The sequence below is a fragment of the Phyllostomus hastatus genome, unplaced genomic scaffold, assembly GCF_019186645.2.
Source record: "Phyllostomus hastatus isolate PE091 unplaced genomic scaffold, TTU_PhHast_1.1 phas_contig_16, whole genome shotgun sequence".
NCBI lineage: Eukaryota > Metazoa > Chordata > Mammalia > Chiroptera > Phyllostomidae > Phyllostomus > Phyllostomus hastatus.
The window spans coordinates 31,144,173-31,166,968 of record NW_025333643.1 but is presented as its reverse complement, the minus strand read 5'-3'; the positions used below and the strand labels follow the sequence as shown (position 1 = coordinate 31,166,968).

The following is a 22,796-nucleotide window of genomic DNA, read 5'->3' as shown; positions in this document are numbered from 1 at the left end:
TAATTCCTTCTAATGTGATTTTTATTTCTGAGATTTTATTGTTCAATTTTTCCTGCTTTTTGTTTGTAGTTTCTGTTTCCTTTTTAATGCTGATGTAGTTCTGTCTCAGTTCCTTGTAGTTGTCTGTGAGTTCCTTGACCATCTTTATAACCATTATTTTGAATTTTATATCTGGTTGTTTGGTTACCTCCATTGCATTTAGCTCTCTTAGTGAGGAGTCTTCCATTCCTTTTGTTTGCAGGTTCTTTTGTGTCTACCCATTTTAGGTAAATCTTTTTGTTTGTCTCTCCTCTTCCTGATGTTTTGCTTTGCTAGGTGTCTTTGTAGGGTGACCTTTTATGGTAGGAATTCTGTGAGATTCAGTGGTGTAGTCTCTTTGATCTCCTTGTCTGGATGCTCTAGGTTTGCGCTTTTTTCTGTTCCTGTGTGTTCACTTGTTGTACTTGGGTTTTTACCTTTAGGTGGTTCCTTTCTTGGTGGTTTTTCTCCTCCAGGAGTTATACTGATGTTTGCACCTCCCACCTATTCTTGTATGTGATTGGTGGCAGGGAGTGAGCAAAATGGATTAAGACAGCAGGAGAGTATCTTATGGGATTTAAAGTACCAGCAAGTAGAGAAGAGATAGGAGATTCTTTGGATAAGTATAGTGTTAACTGTGATATTTTATACAACTAGCCAGTTTTTATACAAGATGGAAGAGGGATAATACTATTGTTAGAGGGGAGGAGGATTGTGAGTTGACTTCAGAAAACAGAGCACTTGTGCAAGTTTAGATGATGAGATATAGTGAGAGTAAAGGACAGAAAGTAGGGGTAGTGTGAAAAAGAATAGTTAACCAAAATGATAATAATGCTCAGTATTGAAGTGAAGTGTCCTAAGATCAGGGATGGTTGCTCTGTAGGATGTACAACTGTATGGAACAACAATTATTGGCAATAGTAGTGGAACAACAATAATGTGAGAAGAAATCTATGATTTGGATAACCAGAATAGAAAGTACCTGATCAAGAGTAGGATGTTACTGAAACACAGGTGAAGTAAAAGAAGGAAAATTAAAATATAATAAAGAGAGAATAAGGAAAATCAGTCAAACAATGCAATTAAACAAAAATAAAAAGAGGGAAACTAAAATAAGGAAGAAAAATTAAAGAATACTAATAAAATAAAGGTGGTAAAGATAATTAAAAGATAATAATAATACTCATAAACAATAAAATGCCAGCTCTACTGGATAGCAAAGTCTCAGTTTTTCAGTTTTGGGGTTTAGCCTTGTTCTACCCTTTTTGATCTGTCTCCGGACCATTCATAACTCCATGTCTATTGTCTCACGTGGGGGAAGAAAAAAAAGGAAATAAAAAAGAGAGAGAGGATCCAAACAGAAAAAAAAGCATCCTGTTGACTTTAAACCTTTTCAGGGAGTTCTGCTGGTCTTCCTAGATGGCACAGGAAGATGGGGACTGGGCTTCACTTTTCTCTCTTCCTATGTTTTGAGAGGATCAGGATCAGGTCTGGGTGGCAATATTTACAGTTTCCCAGCCTCTGCCATCCCAGGTCCTCCATGAGCTACCAGGCTCAAATCAGCCATTCAGTCTCTGGGCACAGAGCACAAGTCAGTCTTGGGCACCTGGTTCCACTCAGGCACCCAGCCTCTGGGCACACAATGTGAGACAAGCTCAGGTGTGCAGTTCCACTTAACCACTCAGTCTCTAGGTGTGCAGCTCAAATCACCCTAGGGGTGAGCCAGCCGCTGCTTAAGAGTTTCTTACAAAGCAGCTGCCTACTGTTCTTAACAAGTGCATGGCTTTTCACATAGTCCAACTTTCCAACTTGTCTGGAGACTATTCAAGTCAAGGTCCTACATGACCCAACTCCTCCCTTCTCCAGATGTTGCCTGGCACCTCAATTTCTGTGGTGCAGTTGTCCACAATCCTAGCAGGTGTAAACTGCCTCTGTGTGTCTCCTACTTTGTCTTTATTCTCCCCAGCGACTTCTAGCATCCAGGTGCTTCCTGGTGCTGGGCTGCCCTCCCTGCTCTGGCAGGAGAGGGAGCTGGTGATCTAACACTCCTCCTCATGTCTTGTGGCAGGCACTGGGCCAGTGGCCACAGTGGCCTAGGACCCTGCACAGATTCCAGGCATCTTACTGCACCAGCATAATCTCCTCACCATCTGTTTTTTAATGTCCTCTGCAATTTTTTGCCTCCAAACTTCATATAAGCTGGGATTCCATTGGCTGTTTACTCTGTTCCTCAGAAGATTGGCTAAGTGTTCTAGCTGGGCACAGGAAGAACAGCACTCCACTCCCACCTACCTTGCTGCCATCTGCTCCCAATCAGGACACTTTTTTTCATAGCATCATGGAGTCATCCTTGATTTCTCTCTTTCCCCTATATCCCTCAACAATCATCCATCAACAAGTGTTGTAATTCCATCTTGACAACATAGCCCAAATACGGCTAATGCTTCCCATATTTTTGCTATCACAGAAATGTATGCCAGCCCCATCTCTCACCTGAGTAGTTTTAACAAGTCTCTTTAAAGTGCCTTTGTATTTTCACTCTTGTACTCTTTCACCAAGTTTCCAAGGTGATATTTTAAAAGTACAAATCAGAGCATATCATATTTATGCAGGGATTTCTCATTGCAATTAGAATAAGAGTCCAACTCCTCTCTTACTCTGAAGGTTCCATGTTACCTAGAACTTTCTGTGCTTATCTCCTCTCCCTTTGTCTCATCCTTCTATTCACTGTGACTTCTTCCCTGTCCTTCAGGAACAACAAACTTCTTTCTGTCTTGGTAACTTTCACCAGGTTATTTGCTCTACTTAGCAGTATCTTCCCCCAGATTTTCCCAAGGGTGTTTCTATATGATCTAGTCTTAGGCTTGCATAGGCCACACCGAGGACCGTGGCTCATCAATGCTCCTCTTTACCTGAAACTCAGCCCATCACCCTGCCCTGGTTCACTTTTGTTCCTCCTACTATTTGATGCAATTTTTAAAATTTCTTTGTTCATATGTGTATTATCTGGCTTCCCCTACCTAGAACATATGTTTCATATACATAGGGCTTTGCCGGTATTGTTAAATTTTGACTTCCCTAAACCTAGAAGTTTTCTTGCACAAAATAGGTTCTTCTTAGGTGATTGCTGAAAGAATTACTGAAAGAATGCCATCTGATAGATGAATTTCCTTGGCTCATGAAGGAAAGAGATTGTACTTTCCCTTTATACAAACACATACACACAGGATTAGGATGTGTATGTATGCACGAAAAAGAGGGGGGTGAGAAAGAGGTGTGTGTATGGAGAGAGAGATTGAGAGTGAGAGAGGGGAAGGGAGACAGGAAAGGGAAAATATTTTCAAAGAGAGATGTGAACTGAGAGAAATATGGTGAGAAAGAGAAAGAAAAAGAGGAAGAAAGAGCAAACGAGGAAGTGTAAGCAAGGTAAGGAAATATATGTGAGAAACTTATAAAAAAAACAATTTATAATTATTGTGCACAACAATATGTTGGATGCTGTGTACCAGAAGTTTAAAGACCATCATTTTTTGAAATCTCACAATCCTGTGAGGTACATATGTACCTCAGAATACTGTGAGGTACTTATATATGAGGTACATAATCTTATCTCCATGTCAAAGATGAGGAAACTGAGGCCCAGTAAGGGAAGAGCTGAGAGCTAACAACTAATTAAGAAAAAAGTGACAAAATTTTGACCCAAACTCAGGACTGTTATTCCCAAAGCCCTGACCCCACTACACTGTGATGCACATCACTGTAGAGAATTGGAAAATACATCTTTTATAATGGAATCTGTTCACATTTACTCACATTTCATAATGGTGTTATTGTATTTCTGATGGAAAGGCTTGAATGAAAAAAGGAATTTTTAGACCCAGCTGAACAACATCATTGAGTATATTTGGTAAGACCATTTATGAAACACTCTTTTTGATCTTCCAGAAAACAAACAAGATAGAGTGTACTCAAGAACCATATTTGCTCAATTCCAATCCAGGACTGACAGATTACAAAGAAATTCCAAGAATGGCTCTGATGTGTACATACCTGCTGCATACCCCTTTATATTCCATTTGTGCTCCTTGATGGGTTTGCCTGGAGTCAGCATTTGAATATCTAAATGTGATGGTATCACTAAGTACAAAACAAGTTTCCTATTTAAGTAAATTCCCTGGCCTTTGCATACCAACACCTGGTAATATAGGAAAAGAGGGGTTAACAGGAAGCTTACAGGCTTCCAAAACTTTCTTTACAAAGAAGGCAATTCTGAGAATTTCAGATCTGAAATTCTCTGGTATTCTCCTTTGTGAAATGCACATTCTAATGAAGGCAAAATGTGTTACTGTGCTGCAGGATTCATCTGCTACCTCACTCCTGCCAAAGCCAGCTAATGAATCTGGGAGGATTCCTAAATCCTAAAGAAAAAAAAAACTTTGAAAAAGTCTACATGCTTTAAGTAAGAGCTCAGCAAACTTCTGTAAAATAATAGATATTTTAGACTTTGAGGGCTAACATGGTCAATTTACTGCTACTCATTTCTACCATTGCGGTATGAAAGCAGACATAGACAATACATAAATGAATGGTTGCCACTATTCTCAATAAGACTTTATTTACAAATGCTGAAATTTAAACTTCATATAATTTTCTCATGTCCTAAAATATTATTCTTCTTTTCATTTTTTCCAACTATTTAAAAACCCATTCTCAGATAAAAACAGGGAACTGAAAAAAATTTGAAAGAGAATAATAAAAAATTAAAAAATTCTTAGTCCACACATCTTACAAAAACAAGCAGCAAGACAGATTTGTACCAAGTTTGTTGACTCCTACTCTATGTCTTGAAATTGTCAATGAAATTAGGGGAGGAATGGATGAACTTAGTAAGAACTTCAACAAAAATATAGTAAACTTAAAAAAGGACATAAGAATCATTAAAAATAGTTAAAGTGAAGAATAAAATAACTTAAATGAAAATAACACTAAGAAATCAACAGAAGATTAGTTATATAAAAAGACTGAATCTGCAACTTAAAACACAAGGCACAGGAAAACACTAAACTGGAATAACAAAAACAAAGAAAATAATTTAAAAATGAGTAGAGTTTAGAGAACTTCTGGGACAACATTATGGGTAAAAACATTTACATTACATGGGTACCAGGAAGTTAAAAGAGAGAGAAAGGAATTGAAAATCTATTTGAAGAAATAATGACCGAAAATTTCTTAAGCAGATGAAGAAAATAGACATACAAGTTCAGAAGCTGAGAGTCCCAAACAATATGAACCAAGATGTTTTATAATTAAAATGCTAAAGAATAAAGACAGAAGACTCTTAAAAGCAGCAAGAGAAAAGGGAGTTCCCTAAGACTCTCAGCTGATTTCTCAACAGAAACTTTGAAGTCCAGAAGGTTCAAAATATTCACAGTGATGAATAAAGTGACTTATAACTAAAGTTACTCTACCTAGAAAGACAATAATTTTGAATTGAAGGAAAGATAAAGAGCTTCCCAGACAAAAAAAAAAGTCAAAGGAGTATTGACTTTTTCAGGTAGTATCAAAGGAGTATCAAACAAGTATTACAATAAATGTTAAATGGACTTTTTTAAGACAACAAGAAGAAAATAAAAGCCCAAATATAAATAATAAAATGCCAAAAATCACATACCTATCATAATCACCATGAATATAAAGAAATTAAATGGTGCAATGAAAACACATAGGGTAGATAAATAAATAAGAAAACATGACCCATAAATATGCTGTTTTTGAGACCCACTTCAGATAGAAATGCACAGACAGAAAGTACGTGAATGAGAAAAGATATTTTATGCAACAAAAAAAAAGCTGAGTTAGCAATAATGAGTAAAATAGACTTTGAAAAAACTGTATTAAGAGATAAGTAAGGACATATTACAAAGATAAAAGGATCAATCAAACAAGAGAATATAACTCTGGTAAAAAATTTACATACCTAATGTAAGAGCACCTAAATATATAAAGCAAATGCAAAAAGAGAGATAAACAGCAATAAAGTAATTGTAGGGGAGTTTAAGAACCCATTGATATCAGTGGATAGATTATCCAGACAGAAAGTATACATATTCTTTCAAGAGCATGTGGAATATTTTCCAAGACAGACCACATGATAAGCCACAAAACAAGTCTTGATAAATTTAAGAAGATGGAAATCATATCAAACATCATCTCCAACCACAATGGTATGAGACTATAAATTCATTACAAGAAGACTGGACAACACATAAACATGTTAAGACTAAATAACATGTTACTAAACAATGAATGGGTCAATAATGACATCAAGAAAGAAATAAAAAGATACTCTGAGACAAATGAAAATAAAATCATAATTACCTAAAATCTATGGAAAATGGCCAAAGCAGTTCTAAGAGGGAAATTCATAGCAATACAGACCTACTTCAAGAAACAAGAAAAACTTAAATAAACAATCTAACCTTACACCTGAAGCGACTAAAAAAAAAAGAACAAACAAAGCTCAAAGTGATTAGGAATAAAAAATAAAAATTAAATGGGAACTAAAAATACAGTCTAAAAACACAGTACAAGTGATTAATAAAATCAAGAGCTGGTTCTTTGAAAATATAAACCTTTAAACAGACTTATTAAGAAAAAAAAAGAGAGGACCCAAATAATTAAAATTAGAAACGAAAGAGGAGAAGTGACATCTGACACTACAGAAATACAAAGTACTATAAAAAATACTATAAAAATATTTGCCAACAATTTGGACATTCTGGAAGAAATGGCTAAATTCCTATAACACAAAATTTTTCAATACTGAATCAAGAAGAAATAGAAAAATTGAACAGACAAATAACTACTAATGAAGTTGAGGCAGTAGTCAAAAAGCTTGCAAAAGACAAAAGTCCTGAAGCAGATGGCATCACAGATGATTTGTACCAAAAATTCAAAGAATTAACACCCACCCTTCTGAAATTATTGTTAAAAATTCAAGAGAAGATAAGGATACAAAGCTCATTTTATGATTGCCCTAAATCCAAAACCAGACAAGGACATTACAAAAAAGAAAATTATAGGCCAATATCCCTGATGAATATAGATGCTAAAATCCTCAACAAAACATTAGAAGACCAAATTCAGCAATACATTAAAAAGATTGCACACCATGATCAAGTGGGATTTATTCCTGGGATGCAATGTTGGTTCAATATTTGCAAATTAAAGTAATTCACCACATAAACAAAATGAAAAATAAAAGGTTATGTGATTATATAAATAAATGCAGAAAGCATTTGACAATATCCAATATCAATTTATGATAAAAAAGTCTCAGGAAAGAGGAAATGTATGTCAACACAATAAAGACCATATATGACAAACCCAAAGCTAAAATCATACTCAGTGGGAAAAGCTAAAAGAATTTTCCTTGAGATCAGGAACAAGACAAAGATATCCACTTTCACCACTTTTATTCTTCATAATATTGGAAGTTCTAACCACAGCAATCAGAGAAGAAAAAGAAAGAAAAGTAAGAAGCAAGAAGTAAATTAAAAAGCAAGAAGTAAAACTGCCATTACTTGTAGATGGCATGGTACTATATAAAGAAGGCCCTAAAAATTCCCACCCAAAATTATTAGAACTGACAAATGAATCCAGTAAAGAAGCAGGATGTAAAATTAATGTTCAGAAATTAACTGCATTTTTATACACAAATAGGGAACTATCAGAAAATGAAATTTTAAAAATTCCCATTTTCTATTGCATGAAGAAATATCTAGGAATAAATTTAACCAAGGAGGTAAAAGACTTGTACTCAGAATAATATAAGACATTAAGAAAAGAAACTGAAGAAGATACAAATAAATGAAAGCATATTCTATGATCATGGATAGAAAGAATTAGCATCATTAAAATGTTTGTACTACCCAAAGCAAACTATTGATTCAATACAATTTCTATCAAAATACCAATGACATTTTTCACAGATCTAAAACAAAATAATCCTGAAATTTATATGAACAAAGAGACACAGTAATCTTGAGAAAGGACAAAGTTGAAGGTATCATGCTATCTGATATCAACCTACAGCACAAGCCTATAGTAATCAAAATAGCATGGTACTGGCATAAAAACAGAACATAGGTCAATGGATCAGAGTATAGAGCTCAGAATTGAAACCATGCCTACATGTGAGTAAAGAAATTCTCTTCAATAAATAGTGTTAAGAAAACTGGACATCAACCTGAAAAACATTAATCAAGATCACTTTCTTATACCACACACACACACACACACACACACACACACACACCCCTCAAAGTGGATTAAAGACTTAAGTATAAACCCCAAACCATAGAAATCCTAGATTAAAATATAGGCAATCAACTCTTTGATATTTCTCTTGGTAACATATTTTTTGGATCTATCTTCTTGGACAAAAAAAAAGCAAAAAAAAAAAAATAAACAAATGGGACTACATTAAACTATAAAGGTTTTGAGCGGCAAAGGAAACCTTCACAAAATGAAAAGACTACCTAGTAAATGGTAGAAGACATTTGTCAATGATACATTCAATAAGGGATGATTATCTAAAATATTGTTTAAAATATATGAAGAACTCAAACCACTTAACTACAAAAAACTCTAATTAAAAAATGTGCAAAGGACCTGAATAGACATTTCTCCAAAAAGGCTATGTAGATGGCCAATAGACATATGAAAAGATGCTCAACATCACTAATTATCAGAGAGATGCAAATTAAAACCATCATGAGAAAAACCCAGCACCATCCTTACACCTGTCAGAATGGCTATTATCAATAGATCACTAAACAGTTGCTGGAGAGAATGTGGAGAAAAGGGAATCCTCATACACTGTTGATGGGATTGTAAATTGGTACAGCCACTATGGAAAAGAGCATGAATTTTCCTCAAAAAATTAAAAAATAGAACTACCTTATGATCTAGCAATTCCACATCTGGGAGGGCTAGGGGCCTGGGGTGAAAAATATAAAGGGATTAAGAAGTGCAAATTAGTAGTTATAAAATAGTCATGGAATGTAAAGAACAGCATACAGAATATAGTCACTAATATTGTAATAACTGTGTATCATGTCAGGTGGGTTCTAGACTTATCAAGGGTCCACTTTGTAGGTTAAATAAATTTTTAATAACTATGTGGTACACCTAAAACTAATATAATATTGAATGTCAACTGCAATTGAAAAATAAAAATAATTAAAAATTTTAAATTTATAAATTAGTTATGGTAAAAATCAACAATAACTAACAGTAAAATAGAATAATTATAAGAATTTACTGTAATAACTGAGATGGCTACTAAGTGACTAATGAGCTGGTGGCATGAGAGATTTCATCATACTACTTAGGAAGGTAAGCAATTTAAAATTTATAAATTGTTTATTTCTGGAAGTTTTCATTTAACATTTTTGGATTGTGTCTCACTGTTGGTGACTGTAACCATGGAAAGTGAAACTGTGAATAAGGGGGATTACTGTATAGGAAAAAACATAGTTTATATAGGATTTGTCCCTATCTACAGTTTCAGGTATCCACTTATTTCTTATTTCCCATGGACACTGGGGGACCAGTGTACTAGGAGGCAGCACTTTCATGATTTTAGATGGTGAACCTCAAAGTAAGTTTATTTCAATCTTTCCATTTACTACAAAAAGGTAGTTCACATATATATTTTAGTTCTCCTCAACATTTGGTAATCAGTCTTTTCAAGGTAGTAAGAGAAGTCCTCAGGCTTTGAGGAGTGCAGTTCCAGGCCAAAATGCTAGGTGTGATATCTCTGACTCAACCATAGGCAGTGACAAGGCATCTTGGTAGACCTCTGGGAAAGGCTGCCCTCCCCACACCAGACTTGGCACACAAGCAGTGCACTATATTTTTCTTGAGGGAGTTGCTGTCACACTCAATGACTACCCGCCATGTTCTCGAGCATGTCTGTCTGCAGTCCTGTCCCAAGCATCTTGTTTGAAGGCTTTCTTATTAAGGGAGAGAGAGGAAACTGCTTCTGCACTCCTCCCTCTTTTCCTTCTCATCCCTCATCCCTTGGCTGAGGGGTCCATAAAATTTAAGGAGCCTTGAGATGAGTGCTGCTTTTTTGTTACAGTCACTTGATTCCTGCCCAGCACTCTTTGGTGTGTAAAAATGAAATATTGCATACCAAGGAGCTGGAGCTTCTTTTATTTTCTTTTGCTTGTACTGTTGCAGTACATAAATAAAGCACATACATTTTTTTTTAAATTTTGGATTTATTGGGGGGATATTGTTCACAAAACCACTCAGGTTTCAAGTGCACACCTCAATAAAACATCATCTGCACACAGCATCGTGTGCCCATTGACCCAAACTAAGTGTCTTTCTGTACCCATTTATCCCCTCTTTGCCCATCTCCACCTATCTCCACCCTCCCCTTTTCCTTCTAGCTGTCACCACACTGTTGTCTGTGTCTTTGTGTTATGTATATGCATATTTTTCCTTAACCCTTTCATCCTCTTTCATCCAGTCCTCCAAACCCTTCCCCTCTGACAGCTGTCAGTCTCTGTGTCCATGCCTCTGTTTCAATTTTGTTTGTTAGTTTATTTTGTTCATTAGATTCCATGTATGAGTGAGGTCATAAGGTATTTGTTTTTCTCTGACTGGCTGATTTCACTTAGCATAATAATCTCTAGGTCTATCCATGCTGCCACAAGTATTATGACATGCTGTTATAAATTTTTTTAAGGTTGAGTACTACTCCATTTAGTAAATGTAACACAGCACACCATGTTCACTGCAGTGCTATGTACAATATCCAAGATTAGGAAACAACCCAAGTACTTATCAGTAGATGAGCAGATGAAAAAGGTGTGGTACATAAATAAAGACTTAACTATTATTTTCACTTTGTCTGCTGTTCTAATTGAGCACCTCCACACCTGATTGTTCAACAGGGTAGAGCTGACAACAAGGCAACACTTAGCTTGAAGTGAGTATTATTTTCTTCTTATTGTATTATCTTTACCCTAACCCAGTATCCTCTATCATGGAAATTGACACAGGGTTTCCCTTTCTGATATAAAAGTTCTTGCTTTAGTGAATTTCAGGGAACCAAAGTGAGTGACTTACATGTAAATATTAAGTAAAGAGTGAATAAAGTATAGTATTAAGGGGCAATTGTGTATACTGAAATAGAGTGACTGAGTTTGAGGAAAACTGGTGTAACTCAGTGCTTGCGGGGAATTATTTAGCTTTGAAGAACATTATGACCAAAGTACCCATACTACTTTGTGCTGGTAAGCATATGTCTACCGAATGAATGCACTTACATCCCGTATTGCTTCATAGAGTGCTTTGAAAGTTGGCTGCTTATCATCATGATAGACACCTCGGTTTCCATGCAGAACAGACACACCTTCAAGCTCAGCCCCTTTGCAGTTGCTTCCATACATACAGTGATCAGGACGGTAGTTCCACTGGCAGGGGAACACGTAGAGACACTCTGGTGGTGACAAGAGAAAAATGTGTTCACAGTCACTGCCAGCTCTCCTCTGCACTCCTGGCAATTAAACCAAAGTTTACATAAACTGCACATAGCACAAGATTTAAATGTGCGTGTGTGATTATGACTTAGGCCAAATTTCACATTTGTTAATATCCTGAGATCAGGAATTAAAAGGGCACACATTAGTGATATTGTAGGTTTCACCCACCTCCCCCCACCACAAAAAAGGAGAACAGGGGACAAGAAGGCAAACAAGGGCATCAGACACCCCTTGTTCAGACAGTTTGTCTGAATCCCAGCTCTCTCACTCAAATACGGTGAATCCTAGGTCCAGTGACTTAATTTCCCTGTATTTCAGTTTCTTTGCATGTAATATGGGAATAACAGCACCTCCCTCTTATTTTGATGATTAAACTTAAAGAAAAAACATGCACAATGCTTGGCAGGGTGCTAAGCACACAGTTGTAGTCAATAGTGTTAGCAGATACAATCAACTCTTCAGAAAGACTTTTGTGAAATGGACAGAACCAAAAAAATAGGAGTCAAGATTAAAGCAAAAATTCCTCTTAGGATTAAAAACCAACTAGCCAACCAACAAAGAAAAAAAACATACAAAATAATAAACAAATAAGAAAAAAACTATAACAGTAAAGGGAAAAAATCCAAAGAAAGAAGCAAAGCCCCCAAATAGTTGCTATGCCAAGGTGATTATATACACTGTGGGTGAACATGTATATGCATGTACTCATGGGTGTTTATATCTCTAATCCAGTGGTACTTAGCAGGGGTAAAATTACCCCTTCCCCTGAGGCCAGCTGGCAATGTTTAGAGGGAAGGTACTGGTTGTCATACATGAGAAAGACTGAAACTAACATCTGGTGGATGGAGAACAGGGATGCTCCAAACATCCCACAATGAACAGGACAGTCCCTGCAGTAGTTGCAGTACCACGTCAAGAAACTCTGCTATAATCCTGTTGAACTCAGAAAAACTCCTCTTGGTTACTAGGATTATACAATTAGCAATAATTCATGACTCTCCAGCTTCCTGGCCCTTCAGCTTTATGGCTTTAAGGGCAGGGACTAGAGGAACATGGATCAGAGTTCTCCATGAATGTGTGTTACTGATCATGAGAAAGGCCCATTTGAGCACACAGAAGCATTAGAGCAAATAAATTAGCACTGTCAGAAGAGGGATAATGGGGGAAAATAGGGAAAGGGACATGGACAAAGCCAAAGGGGGTAGGTTCAGGGTGGGAGGCAGGGATGGGAAGGGCAGGGCGGGGGTAAGGTGAAAATGGAGATAATTGTACTTGAACAGCACTTAAAAAATAGAAAAGCAATCTAAAGATGTGCTTGTTGGTTGGGTTGATAGCATTCTCTTCTCATGGGAAGGAGCACTGCTTAGAGAGTACGCTTTCTTTAAGAGTACATCTTAAAGAAAGCTTTAAGATGAAAGCGAAGAATGAAGAGACCATTAGACATTCCTTCTGGCAGGCTGTGTATAGCATTTCTATCACTCAGTCTTAAGATAGGCCTCTGAACATCCAGGCACCCTCTACTAAATCCCTAATTGTTCACAACACACTAAGAGATTTTCCTTTCCTGTGAAGATCTACATTCCACCATTATGTTTCTCTTACTTGCATCACCTTTACCCTTGCACATACATGGTCCAGAAATGGGAGAAAATAATGCTCATCCTGAAGCCACATTATCTAGATTTATTTCCCAACTCTATTATCTGTGTGACTTTTCTGCACTTTAGTGCAAAGGGTGGGTGTCAAGATTATATGAATGAAGGTATCTGGAAGTACTTTTGTTCTTTTGTACTGTGCTTTACTCCAGCCCAATTGCTTCCTTTTATAACTCAATGAGTCATGTTACCAATTTATAATACCTGCCTGGACATTGCATTTGTAGTCCCTGCTTAAGCCCCTGCTGATTCTTTTTGCTGAATGAATTGCCTAACAAATTTTTATTAAGTACCTGCTATGTGTAAAGTTTCTGCCTTCATGGAGTTTAAGATTGGTGCTGATTTTTTCCCTTTCCCAAGTAGTGTGGGACCCACTACAAAATGAAATCTTTTTTCCTCCTGCAGTGTCCTTAGAGGACTGAGCCCTGAGAAGGCACTCTGAGGCAGAGATGAAATAAAAAGATTTTGGAGTCAGACAGATGTATGTTCAAAGTTGGCTTCTACCATCTCTTAGTCCTATAACCATGATAAGTTACTGAATTCCTTGACCTCAATTTAGAAATGAAAAAGAGAAGCTGAATTATTCTGCTTTGAATCCCAGCTTTATCATGTGTTAGCTGTGACTTAATAGCTAGCTGACTGGCAAATAGAGCATGCTCTGGAGTTGACCCACTGGGTTTGAATACAGAACTTTCCCACTAGTTGTATGAACTCAAGTAAATTATGTAGTTTGTCTGCACCTCATTTCATCATCTGTAAAAGGGGGTAGAATTATAAATATCATTTGTTCAATAGTATTTTGGGGAGTATTATGAGGTCTACCTGGAAAAAGTCCAGCCATTGTTAATATAATGAGTATGGTCTGCATGACACTGATGTTATCTGGCTGCCAAAAAGAGTGGACTGGAATGCACATGTGTGAACAATGATGACTTCACTGTACTAGTTGGTGGGGCAGTTAGACACCATTGAGTGAGCATGTGACGATGTGCCCAGTACATTCAAAATGACTGAGCAGATAAACAAATCTGCATACAGTTTTGTGTTAAGGTTGAATGTTTCTCCACGTAAACTATTGGGATGATTCAGAAGGTTGCAACTATGTGCAACTGGTAATTGGCAACTTCATCATGGACAACACACCCATTTGTGCATCATGTCTCATGCAGAGCTTTTTGGCTAAACATCAAATCACCCAGGTGTCTCCATTCATCCCTAGCTCCCACCCTCCATCCTATGAACATTGGGGTGCATAGCCAAGTGCTGGAAGCAACCTAAGTGCCCATCAGTAAATAAGTGGATCAAAAAACTGTAGTATATTTACACTATGCAGCAGAAAGGAAGAAGGAGCTCCTACCCTTCGAGACAGGATGGATGGAACTGGAAAGCATTATGCTAGTAAAATAAGTAAGGTGATGAAAGACAAATACCATATGATCTCACCTATAAGTGGAACCTAATCAACAAAACAAACAAGCAAGCAAAATACAACCAGAGACATTGAAATAAAGAACAAAGTGACAGTTACCAGAGAGCAGGGGGAGAGGGATAATAGGGGAAGGGCCATCAAGGAGCATGTATAAAGGACACATGGAAAAAGCCAAAGGGGGTAGGTTTGAGGGTAGGAGGTGGGGATGGGTGGGGCAGGGGTCATGATGAGGTAAAAATGGAGACAACTGTAATTGAACAACAATAAAAAAGAAAAAAATCACCCAGGTTACTCAGCCCCACTATAGCCCAGATTTGGCACCCTGTTACTTGCAACTTTTCCCAAAATCAAAATCAGCTTTGAAAGGGAAGAGATTTCAGACTGTGGATGAAATTCAGGAAAATACGATGGGACAGCTGATGGCAATTGGGAGAACTGTGTGAGGTCCCAAGGTGCCTACTTTGAAGGGCACTGAGGCATCACTGTCCTATGTATGATATCTTATATCTTCTTCAATAAATGTCTCTATTTTTCATATTACATGGCTGGATAACTTCTGGACAGACCATATATAAAATCTTTGTTCAAAATGTCTTATACAGCCAATGTTGCCTCACTGTTTTAGGAATTTTCATGCTTTTGTGAATTCCCTGTGCACATGTATTAAAATCTTGATTATTTGCATGTTAATCTGTCTCTGTTAATTTTATTATTAGCCCAGCCTCAAAGAAGGTGGAAGGAAATATATACATATGTGTGTGTGTGTGTGTGTGTGTGTATCCTCCCACACCTTGTGGCAAGCCAGCAGGATAATTACTAGCTGGGGCTGGGGCACTGCTGGCTCCCTGGACTGTTACGGCAGCCTCTCTGGTCTTTTATCTGCAGGTTCTGTAGAAGGTGGAAGTGGTGAGTCCTTTTCTGTCTTCTAAATTTAGATTGGCAGAAGAAAATAGTTGTGGGCAAACACAACTCTAGTAAGAATTTGTTTTGAGTCTCTTGTTTTCTATTGATCCCATTACTTCCAGAGATGGTTTTTTTTCTTGGCCAGTTGGATAATGCATATGCATCAGGTGCTTAGCTGAATAGGCTGTGGTTCCAAGTTTAGGGGATCTTAAACCTTATTCTGTTCAAAAGAGGACGAAGGACCTGGTTCCCTGTGTTTCTGGAACAGCTGTTGAAAGACAGGGCTGTCCATCTTTCTTAGACTAAATCTGCAAATGAACTGTTGGATCTGGAAAGGCTGTATCTTTCGATTTGTGCTCTTATTGGAAGTCTTTTGCTCCTAGTTAAACCAGAAAAGGCTTATTGGTTTAGTCACCATTAAAATCCTATAGTCTCTAGCCAGAAAATGAATGTCATGAATCAGAAAAACTTCTAAATTTCACAGAGCTCTCATATTGTTATAATAATTGGCCATTTAAACACCCTTAATAAGTGGAAGGACAGAAATTAGAACAAAAATCAAATCCACTCACAACTCTTGCTATTAACCTTAAGATATTTGCAGACTGTAAAAATCAGGACATTAAAAGTACAATTTCCCAGTACTTAAAAAGGAAAAATATAGATATACAGAATGATAACTTGTCTTAGGACTTTTGAATTTGCTCTTTAGTGTTTTGGGTGTAAGAGATGCTAACTGGGTTAATTAACAAGAGAATTAAAAATGCAGAAGGGCAAGTAAGAGATTTTATAACAAAGTGGAAAATTTTAAAAGGCTGTTAAGACAGAACATTATGAAACTGGTATATCTGAACAAGTTTTAAGGAATTTAATAATCAGAAATTTGATAAAATTGTATAACCAGACACTGAAATTCAGAACAGGCTGACAGTGACCAGAGGGGGGGGGGCATGGAATTTCAGGGGAAAAGGGTGAAGGGTTTGAAGGAACAAGTATAAAGGACACATGGGCAATAAAAAGGGGGGGCTGGAAATGGGAGGGAGGTGGGGAGGGCTGGCAGGGTGAGCTGAGATGGGAGTAAAAGGCATAAAACTGTACTTGAACAATAATTAAAATAAAATTTTTTTTTAAATTTAGAAAAAAAGAAAACATAATGAAGGAGAACTTCCCTAATCTGACAAAGGAAATAGACTTCCAGAAAGTACAGGAAACTCAGAGTCCCAAAGAAGTTGGACCCAAGGAAATACACACCAAGGCACATCGTAATTACATTACCCAAGATTAAAGATAAGGAGAAAATCTTAAAAGCGGCAAGGGAAAAGGAGACAGTTACTTACAAAGGAGTTCCCATTAGACTACCAGCTGATTTCTCAAAAGAAACCTTACAGGCAAGAATGGGCTGGAAAAAGTATTCCAAGTCATTAAAGGCAAGGACCTACATCCAAGATTGCTCTATCCAGCAAAGCTTTCATTTAGAATGGAAGGGCAGATAAAGTGCTTCTCAGATAAGGTCAAGTTAAACGAGTTCATCATCACCAAGCCTTTATTATATGAAATGTTAAAGGAACTTATCTAAGAAAAAGAAGATGATCAAAACTCCAAACCGTAAAATGACAATGAATTCACGACTATCAACAACCGAACATAAAAAAAAAAAAACAAACAACAACTCTGCAAACAACTAGAACAAGGTCAGAATCACAAAAATGGAGATCACATGGAGGGTTATCAGTAGGGAAGGGGACAGAGGAGAATGGGGTAAAGACACAGGGAATAAGAAGCATAAATAGTAGGTACAAAATAGACAGGGGGAGGTTAATAACAGTATGGGAAATGGAGAAGCCAAAGGACTTATATGTATGACCCATGGACATGAACTAAGGCGGGGGGAATGATGGTGGGAGGGAGGGTACAGGGGGGGAAGGAAACACAGGAGAGAAGAAAATGAGACAACTGTAATAGCACAATCAATAAAATATAATTTTTATAAAAGAAGAGGCCAAGTAAAAGTGACCAGGAAAGTGTAGAAGGTTTGTAAAGGGAAATCTTGAGAAGAAATTTTATATATGGTTAAGTTGAATAATACTGAAATAAATTTAATCAATTTAAATATCAAAAGTAAGCTGATACAGAATTAGACTTTGATTCTTTTTTCCTCTGTTAAAAAGAAAAAGTTTTTCCTGTATTTATTCTACTCCAGACAAGATAGTATGAAAAATTTTCTAATTAGAAAGCAAACATTCTATGTTTTATTAAAATATTCTGTGTCTGCCCTGGTTGTCGTGGCTTAGTGAAGTGAACACCTGCCTGTTAAGCAAAAGGTCGCCTGTTCAATTCCCAGTCAGGGTACATGCCTGGGTTGTGGGCCAGGTCCCCAGTTAGGGGCATGTGAGAAGCAATAGATTATCTCTCACATGTCAGTGTTCCTCTCCCTCTCTTTCTCATTCCCTGCCCCTCTCTTTAAATACATAAATAAAATCTTTAAAAAATAGTTTGGTGTCTGTTATATTGTTTTTTGAATTCAGCCTTCCTTCCTTCCTTCCTTCCTCCCTCCCTCCCTCCCTTTCTTTTTCTCTCTCCCTCCCTTCTTTCTTTCTTCCTTCCTTCTTTTTCTCTTTCTTTCTTTCTTTCTTTCTTTTTCTTTCTTTCTTTCTCTTTCCTTTCTTTCTTTCTTTCTTTCTTTCTTTCTCTTTCTTTCTCTCTTTCTTTCTTTCTTTTCTTTCTTTCTTTCTCTTTCCTTTCTTTTTCTTTCTCCTTCCTTCCTTCCTTCCTTCCTTGCTTCCTTCCTTCCTTCCTTCCTTCTCTCTCTCTCTTCCTCCCTCCCTACCTCTCTCTCTCTCTTTCTTTCTTTCTTTTTTCTCTCCCCCCCTTTCTTTCTATTGAATTTATTGAAGTGACATGGGATAAAAAATTATACGTGTTTCAGGTACACTTCTACAACACATCATCTCTACACAGTATTGTGTGTTCACCACCCCATGTCAAGTCTCTATCCATCACCATTTACCCCCCACTCCCCATACTCCCCTCCAACTCCCCTTCCCTGTCCCCCATAGTAATCACCACACTGTTCCATGTCCATGAGATTTTTTCCTCCTTTTTGCTTAATCTCTCCCCCCCACCCCAGCACGTCCCCAATGAGCTGTTGGCCTGCTTTCTATCTTTGAGTCTGTTTTATTTCACTTGTTAGTTTATTCTGTTCATTAGATTTCACTTATGAGTGAAATCATATGGTACTTGTCTTTCTCTGACTGGCTTATTTAGCATAATACTCTCCAGGTACATTCATGCTGTCTCAAAGGATAACATTTCCTTCTTCTTGTGGCCAAGTAGTATTCCATTGTGTAAATGTAGCATAGCAATTTTATCTACTCATTTACTGATGGAAACTTGGGCTGTTTCCAGATCCTGACTATTATAAATAATGCTGCAAAAACATAGAAGTGCATATATTTTTTCAATTAGTGTTTTGGGTGTCTTTGGATAAATTTTCAGAAGTGGAATTGCTGGGTCATAGGCAGTTCCATTTTTAATGTTTTTTGAAATGCCTTATTTATTTTTATTTTTTAATTCTTATTCAAGGACATGTTCATTAATATTTAAAGAGAGGAAAAGGGAGAGACAGAGAGAAAGAAAGAGAAACATTGATTTGAAAAACATCAATTGGTTGCCTCTGGTATGTGCCCTGACTGGGGAGCAAACACACAACGTAGTTATGTGCCCTGATCAGGTATCAAATCAGCGACTTTTTGGTGTACAGGACAATGCTCCAACCAATTGAGACACAAAAGCCAGGGCCACTTTTAATTTTTTAAGGTAACTCTATACTGCTCTCCACAGTGGCTACTCCAATCTGTATTCCCATTAGTACTACAGTAGAGTTCCTTTTACTCCACATCTGCACCAACACTTGTTTTTTGTTGATTTATTGATGACAGCCATTCTGATAGCTGTACGGTGATATCTCATTGTGGTTTTAATTTGCATTTCTGATGATTAGTGATGTTGAGCATCTTTTTACATGTCTGTTGGAAATCTACACATTCTCTTTGGAGAAATGTCTATTCAGGTTCTTTGCTCATATGTTAATTGGATTGTTTGGCAGTTTTGTGGGTGGATGTTGCATTTTATAAGTTCTTTATAGATTTTGAATATAAATATATATATATATATATATATATATATATATATATATATATATATATATATATATATAGTTTAGGTTGTCTATTCAACAGTAGGTTGTCTTTTCATTTTGTTAATGATTTCCTTCGCTGTGAAAAAAATAATTTTAGTTTGATGTAGTCTCACTTGTTTATTTTTCTTTTGTTTCCCTTGCCCAAGGAGATAGATGAGAAAAAAATATTGCTAAGTGAAATGTCACAGATTTTACTGCCTATGTTTTCTTCTATGATTTTTATGCTTTTTAGTCTAACATTTAATTCTTTGATCCATTTTGAGTTTATCCTTGTGTATGGTGTAAGAAGGTGGTCTAGTTTTAAATTTTTGCACATATCTGTTTAATTTTCTCAACACAATTTATTGAATGAACTATCCCATTGTACAATTTGCCTCCTTTGTCAAATATTAGTTGCCCATAAAGAAGTGGGTTTATTTCTGGGTTTTCAATTCTCATGGGTTTTCATTCATTTATCATGTCTATCTTTATGCCAGTACCATGCTGTTTTGATTATTATGGGTTTGTAGTATAGTTAGCTATCAGGTACCAAAATTCCTCCAACTTTGTTCTTTTGGAAGACCCCTGTTGCTATTCAGGGTCTTTTATTTTGTATTTTGCTATGTTACTGAACTCATTTATGAGTTCTAGTAGTTTTTGGTGGAATCTTTAGGGTTCTGTATATACAGTATCATGTCATCTACAAATAATGACAGTTTTACTTCTTCCTTTACAAAAATTTGGATGCATTTTATTTCTTCTTCTTCTCTGAGTATGATGTTGGCTGTGGGTTTGTCATATATGGTCTTTATGATGTTCAGGTATGTCCCCCCTATTTCCACTTTGCTGAGAGTTTTTATCTAAATGGGTGCTGGATTTATCAAATGCTTTTTCTGTGTCTATTAACTATATGATCATGTGATTTTTATCTTTTATTTTATGTGGTGTGTCATGTTTATGGGTTAATATTTGCAAATAAATTTTATTTAATCATGGTGTATAACCTTTTTAATCTATTGCTGAATACAGTTTGCTAATATTTTGTTGAGGATTTTAGCATCGATATTTATCAGGGATATTGGCCTATAATTCTCTTTCTTTGTAGTATTTTTATCTGGTTGTGGAATTTGGATAATGCTGGGCTCACAAAATGAGCTTAGAAATCTTTCTTTGTCTTGAATTTTTTAGAATAGTTTGAGGAGAGATATTAGTTCTCCTTTGAATATTTGGTAAAATTTACCTGTGAATTCCCCCAGTTCAAATCTTTATTTTGTTGGGAGATTTTTAATTACTGCTTCAGTTTCACTAGTTATACTTGTCTATTCAGATTCCCTGATTATTCCTGATTTAGTTTTGGAAAATTGTGTGTTTCTAAGAATTTATCCATTTTGTCCAGATTGTCTAACTTGTTGGCATATAGTTGTTTGTAATATTTTCTTACAATCTTTGTATTTATTTGGTGTGTTTTTACTTCTCTTTATTTCTGATTTTATTTTTTGGGGGTCCTAGCTCCTTTTCCTTGATGATCTGGTTAATATTTATCCACTTTTTAAAAATCTTTTCAAAGAACCAGTTCTTGGATTCATTGATCTTTTGCATTTCTTTAGGCTCTATTTTGTTTATTTTTGCTCTGATTGTTATTATTTCCCTTCTTTTACTCAACTTGGGCTTTGTTTATTGTTATTTCTCAACTTCCTTTAAGTGTAAAGTTTTATTGATTATTTGAGATTTTTCTTGTTTCTTGATATAGACCTGTAATGCTATGAATTTCCTTCTTAAGACTGCTTTGGCTGTGTCCCATAGATTTTGGATTATTGTGTTCTCATTTTCATTTCTTTTAAGGTAATTTTTACTTTATTTTTATTATTGAAACTATTACAGATATTCCATTTTCCCTTTTTTCCCAATTCACCTAGCTGCCACCTCACCTTCTTTCTGGCCATCACTACACTGCTGTTTGTGCCTATGGGTTATTTATGGTTATACATTCTTTGGCTAATCTCTTCACCTTTTTTCATCCAATCCTCCCCTTCCCCCTCCCTTCTGAGAGCTGTCAGTCTGTCGTATGTATATATGCCTCTATTTCTATTTTTTGTCAGGTTTTTAGTTCATTAGATTCTACTTTCAAGGTATCTTTTAATGTTTTTCTTTAATCTCATTGATAACCCATTCATTGTTTAGTAATATGTTGTTTAGCATCCATGTCTTTGTGTGTTTTTCAGCTCTTTTTTTGTGATATATAGTTTTATACCATTCTGGTCTGAGAAGATGCTTGATACAATTTCAAACTTAAATTTGTTGAGATTTGTTTGTGTCCTAACATGTGGCCCATGTTAGAAAAGTTTCCATGCACACTGAAAAAAATGTATATTCTGCTGCCTTTGGGGAAAATTCTCTGAAGATATCAATTAAATCCACTTGTTTCAGTGTGTCATTTAAAGCCATCGTCTCATTGTTGATTTTGTCTGGAATTTCTGTCCATTGATGTCAATGAGGTGCTAAAATACCCTACTGTGAGTGTATTTCTGTCAATATTTCCCTTTATATTAATCAAGATTTGCTTTACATTTTTAGGTCCCCCTATGTGTGATACATAAATAATGACAAGGGTTATATCCTCTTGTTGGATTCCTCCTGTTATCCTTTGTCTCTTACTATAGCCTTTGTTTCAAAGTCTAATTTGTCAGATGAAAGTATTGCTGCCCCAGCTTTTTAAAATTTCCATTTGGATAAAATACATTTTTCCATTCCTTTACTTTTAGTATGTATTTTTCATTCTGATTGGATCTCATATAGGTAGCATATATATGGGTCTTCTTTTTTTACCCATTCAGCCACCCTATGTCTTTTGATTGGATCATTGAAGCTATTTATAGTGATTATTAATAGATACATATTTATTGTCATTTTATTCTTTTAACTATGTTCCTCTGTTTTGTTTTTGTTTGTACTTTTTCATTTCAAGCAGGCCCTTTAACATTTGTTGTAATACTGGTTTGGTGGTAACAAACTCATTTAGCTTTTTCTTGTCTGGGAAGCTCTTTATTTCTCCT

General features: G+C 36.2%; 1 protein-coding gene across 4 annotated transcripts in view; it reads right to left on the bottom strand.

The window, feature by feature from the left end:
• The window catches only part of GXYLT2 (glucoside xylosyltransferase 2), a 185,260-nt gene that overhangs the window by 20,096 nt on the left and 142,368 nt on the right, over positions 1 to 22,796 (bottom strand). For 3 of the 4 annotated variants that reach the window (XM_045832469.1, XM_045832468.1, XM_045832471.1), the window contains exon 6: positions 11,364 to 11,536. In XM_045832469.1, the coding sequence (XP_045688425.1) occupies positions 11,364 to 11,536 (173 nt within the window). Of the gene's footprint in view, positions 1 to 8,979; positions 9,020 to 11,363; positions 11,537 to 22,796 lie in introns of all 4 variants that reach the window. The other variant, XM_045832470.1, reaches the window with a different exon arrangement.